Consider the following 4,101-nt stretch of genomic DNA (forward strand, 5'->3'; position numbering starts at 1 on the left):
ATGATTCTGAAAGCTATAATGTTAATGTGTCTGATGTAAATAATAGTTTCAGTGAGTGCATTTATTTTGGCTTCTCAGGATGAACTAGGAGGCTAAGAAAGTCACATATTGTCTTTTTTAAAGCAAGTTCCACATTTCACTTTCAAAGTCCAGGCCGAATTCATAAATTCTTCCTGCTATTTTCATCAGGGAGTATGACAGTATTCAGAAATTTACTTTCTTTGCCATCAGTTAGTGATGATGTTTCATATTTTCTAATTTTCTAAGCTTAATCTTGCAAGATCTATACTTCTTGTAGATCAAACCCTTGTTTAGCCAAGATTTGTTCCTCACTTTCACAAGTCTTTCTTGCTCAGATGAACATTTTCATACTCAGAATTCCCTTAGAATTTCTTTCCGAGAGTCTCCTTATCTGAATCCTAGGCCAATAAGGTCCACATGGAGTTGAATTTTAAAGCATATACACATTTACTAGAAACATTTCCCTAAACTTTCCTTTAGCAGGTGAAGCTGTTGCAAAGAAAACAATGATTTTTAAATCAAAAGATTACTATAGAAAAATTATCCAGTGCTCTGTGGGATTGATATGAACTTCAAATAAGCTTAGCCAAAATAACAAACATTTTTCATAAACTTTTTCTGAAGTACTTGAGGAAGCAAAATGTGTTGCTTTATTTCACACAGCTTCCAAAATGTAATTGATTTGCATCTGTATTTTAACAAAACCAATATTTAACAGAGATAATACAGTGGGGTAACTTTTCACTGAATCTACTAATCTCTGTGGTATCTTCTCAATTGGAATTTTAGCAGAAATTTCTTATTTCATCATGACATCCTTTGGATGGAATTCACATCAGATGTTGCATAATAAGAAACAAGAAATTTGTGGGGGTTTTGCAGGGGTTCCAGTAAAACATTAATACAGTTAGTTATAGGCAGTTTCTCCACTCTCCATATTTTCACTGTCTTAACAAGAATTTGGTATGTTTTCTGAAATGCTTTTAGAAATGGATAAACTGTCCTCCACCAGAAAGAGCAGTAAAAAAAGCTTTAGCCAAACTATTTATTGAAATCAGGAGATTCAAGTAAGCAAGAGACTGTTGTTCTTGAGGTTTAATTATAGGCATAACAACAGATTCTTTATTACACAGACTTCCTAAAGGGCCTCCATAAAATATTTTATTCTTTCTCTAAAACAGAAAAATTACTGTCTCTAACTTAAAATAAAAATAATTAAAATTGGTAGAGATGGGAAATACTTAAAACAGGTTTTGAAAAAGCCACAAACAGTATGTCTCAAACAAATTGACATTTTTTGGCTACACGTTTGAAGAGGTATAAATGTACTGTGATTTACTCAGCTTCCCACTGCATTCAAGCCATCAGCACCCCTGTTAATGGCACCTATGATGGTGAACTGCATTGGTGCATTGACTCCTACAACAAAGCCTTCAGGCATAGTACAGCAAACAAGAGCTCAGTGAGGTTTTGAGTACAGATACTGCTTAAGCTGATTTCCCCCCTGTATTTATTGTAGAAATACATGGAGTTGCACAGAAGGACCTACATCAAATTCAAATACCAAAAAGGCTGAAAGGGAAAGAATAACCTTCTTTTTTGACTTCTTCAAAGACCAAGTAAAGGTGTGTTTGTGTTTTGACTCTCAGATAGATGGTTATGCCATTTGTGTGTATCCACATGAGCAGTTTTAAGAAAACAAAACACATCCAAAGCTGGTAACTTTCTGCTGTTCATCATCTACTGCAAGAATAAACCATGGCCAGAATTACTGAACACGGACAAAAAAAATTCAGCATAAAACCCCTTTAGTTTTCAGAACTTCAGCATGTATTTTCTGTGTTATTAATTTATTTGTATAAGTACCAAAAACACCAGGCTGATAAATATTTACTGTTGCACTATCAACAATACCAAAGACACCGTGGAAATTATCAATGTGAAGAAGTGCTAACCTCTGCTGAAGAAAAAATTGCAAGTGGGCACCAGTTCATTCTGAGTGCACCGAACTGCCCAAACAATTGCTTTTGACTCCACTGTCTTTACAATTGTCATTTTAAAGGCTGAAGTTATTTCCTCTCTCCACCTCAAATTTTTCTTCCTTCCTCCTGATTTTGTGGAAAACTTCAGTTCACAGCCCTTTTTCATATTTTCAAATTTATTTTGTTATGTGCATCCAGGCAAGACACACTAGAGAACATTGCAGCAACACGTTATTAAACTGCCTATTTTTGTTTACTTATGTAATTCCTTTTATTTCAATTACATGTTTTCACATTTTGCTAAAATATTTATTTACAATGCTACATGTTGAATAAAATTCTCCAAGTCAGCTAAGGAATCATAAAGAGATTCATTCGTGTCTTGACTTCTGAGAAACTTTCTAAGGGTACCTAAAGCATTCAAAGCATCATTTTTTGATGGTAAAGGCTGTTGAGCTCCTTGAAATCGATCACCTTCATCCTCATCTTCATCACCAACAAAAGTCCCAGCTTTATCTGATGTGCTTTCTTTGACACGCATCCCTTCATTATTTGTGGGCATTTCGCAAGTTGCCAAGCCATCATCTAGAGCTGCATATTCCTCCAAAGATAAACCTTCTGGAAACTCCACTCCAGCTGCCTGAGCATGTGCAATCAAATCAAAATCACTTTCAACCTCTGTGTCATTACCATTTTCCTTGGTTTCCAGTTTGAATCCTGCTTCGTTAGAACTTTTGATAATAGTCCCTGGTACTACTTTCCTCCAGCACAGGTGCAACATCTCAACTGCATCAAGAAGAGTCAGTATAAACTCTTTATTACCTTCTACGCAGTCAACAAATCTCTTGATAAGACAGCGCCTGTATTTAACCTTCAGACTTCTGACAGCTCCTTGTTTTGTAGCTATACATGAAGAAGCATCTGCAGGAGAGAACACCAACTTGACAGACTTCAGGTTCTCTACTTCTGTGTGAGCTGGGAGAGAATCAACAAGAATAACTACTTGTCGTTGCTGTGCTTGAAATCTGTCATCAAGCTTATGCATCCACTGTTGAAACACTTCCACAGTCATCCATGCTGGATCATTTGCTTCATAATCCACAGGGAGCGACTTCACACCTTTGAAACAGGGTGGACTTTTGTTTTTTCCTATAACAAGCAAACGAAGTTTCTCGGAGCCATCTATATTCGTACCCACCACTACAGTTATTCTCTCTCTGCTTAGTTTACCTACAGAACAAGATTCCCCTTTAAACGCAAACGTGTTATGCGGCAACATCTGGTACAACAATCCAGTCTCCTGTATATAAAACACATTTTTTGGCTTATAATCATTTAAGTAACAATGAAGAACGTTTTGGTACCAAAGAGTTGGAGCATCCACTGCAGTAGTAGCACCTGCTTCTACAGGCTGAGCTCTAAAAACCAAACCATACCTGGACTTGAAACGATCAAGCCAGCCATTACTGCATTTGAAACCACTGTGTCCGAGCTGCTGGGCAAAATCATTGGCCTTGAGGCGCAACATCGGGCCGTTCACCGGTACGTTCAAGCACTGGGCGATTCTGTACCACTTCATCAGCGCCTCCTCCAGGTCGCTATAAAAAGCAGTCCTCAGCCTTTTTCTTTTAGGATCAAACCGTAAAGATTCGAAGGCTTCAAAAACTTTTTCTTTATTCTTCATAATGGCAGACAAGGAATTCTTCTTGATGCCGTATTTGGCTGCGATGTCTGCCTTTTTCTTGCCGCTCTCCACAGCGCTTATGATACTGATTTTTTCCTCGATAGATATGCTTTTCTTCCTCCTCACGGCAGGCTGGGGCAGGGGACTCCCCGCAGCCTCTGCCATGGTCCCCCAAGGCTCCGGGACACCCGCACCCGGGCGGGCAGGCTCCTGCTGTGCCGCCCTCGGCTCCGGGCGCCTGCGATGAGGCGGCTCGTCAGGCCCGCACCCTGACCTCACGGGCATGGCACTGGGCAGCGGCAGGAGCCGCCTCCCGGCTGCAGCTGGCACGGCTCAGTTCTGCCACCGGCTCGGCTGGGGGGCGGCTCCCCAGGCAGGGCTGCCGCCCGCGCCCAGCCGCAGGCTCGGGGGGCA

The 4,101-nt window shown here is 40.1% G+C and overlaps 1 protein-coding gene across 1 annotated transcript; it reads right to left on the reverse strand.

Annotated features, from left to right (window-relative positions):
* Nucleotides 1–2,316: 2,316 nt before the first annotated feature.
* Nucleotides 2,317–3,852, reverse strand: TIGD4 (tigger transposable element derived 4). The gene has a single exon (XM_009995982.1). It carries the CDS (start codon nt 3,850–3,852, stop codon nt 2,317–2,319), a length of 1,536 nt encoding a protein of 511 aa, XP_009994284.1.
* Nucleotides 3,853–4,101: the final 249 nt, after the last annotated feature.

Source organism: Chaetura pelagica, unplaced genomic scaffold (assembly GCF_000747805.2).
Source record: "Chaetura pelagica isolate M959 unplaced genomic scaffold, ChaPel_1.0 scaffold142, whole genome shotgun sequence".
NCBI classification, from domain to species: Eukaryota; Metazoa; Chordata; class Aves; order Apodiformes; family Apodidae; genus Chaetura; species Chaetura pelagica.

Excerpts from the sequence above, each read along its gene's own strand:
- TIGD4 (XM_009995982.1), bottom strand. The coding sequence starts at position 3,852 with ATGGCAGAGGCTGCGGGGAGTCCCCTGCCCCAGCCTGCCGTGAGGAGG.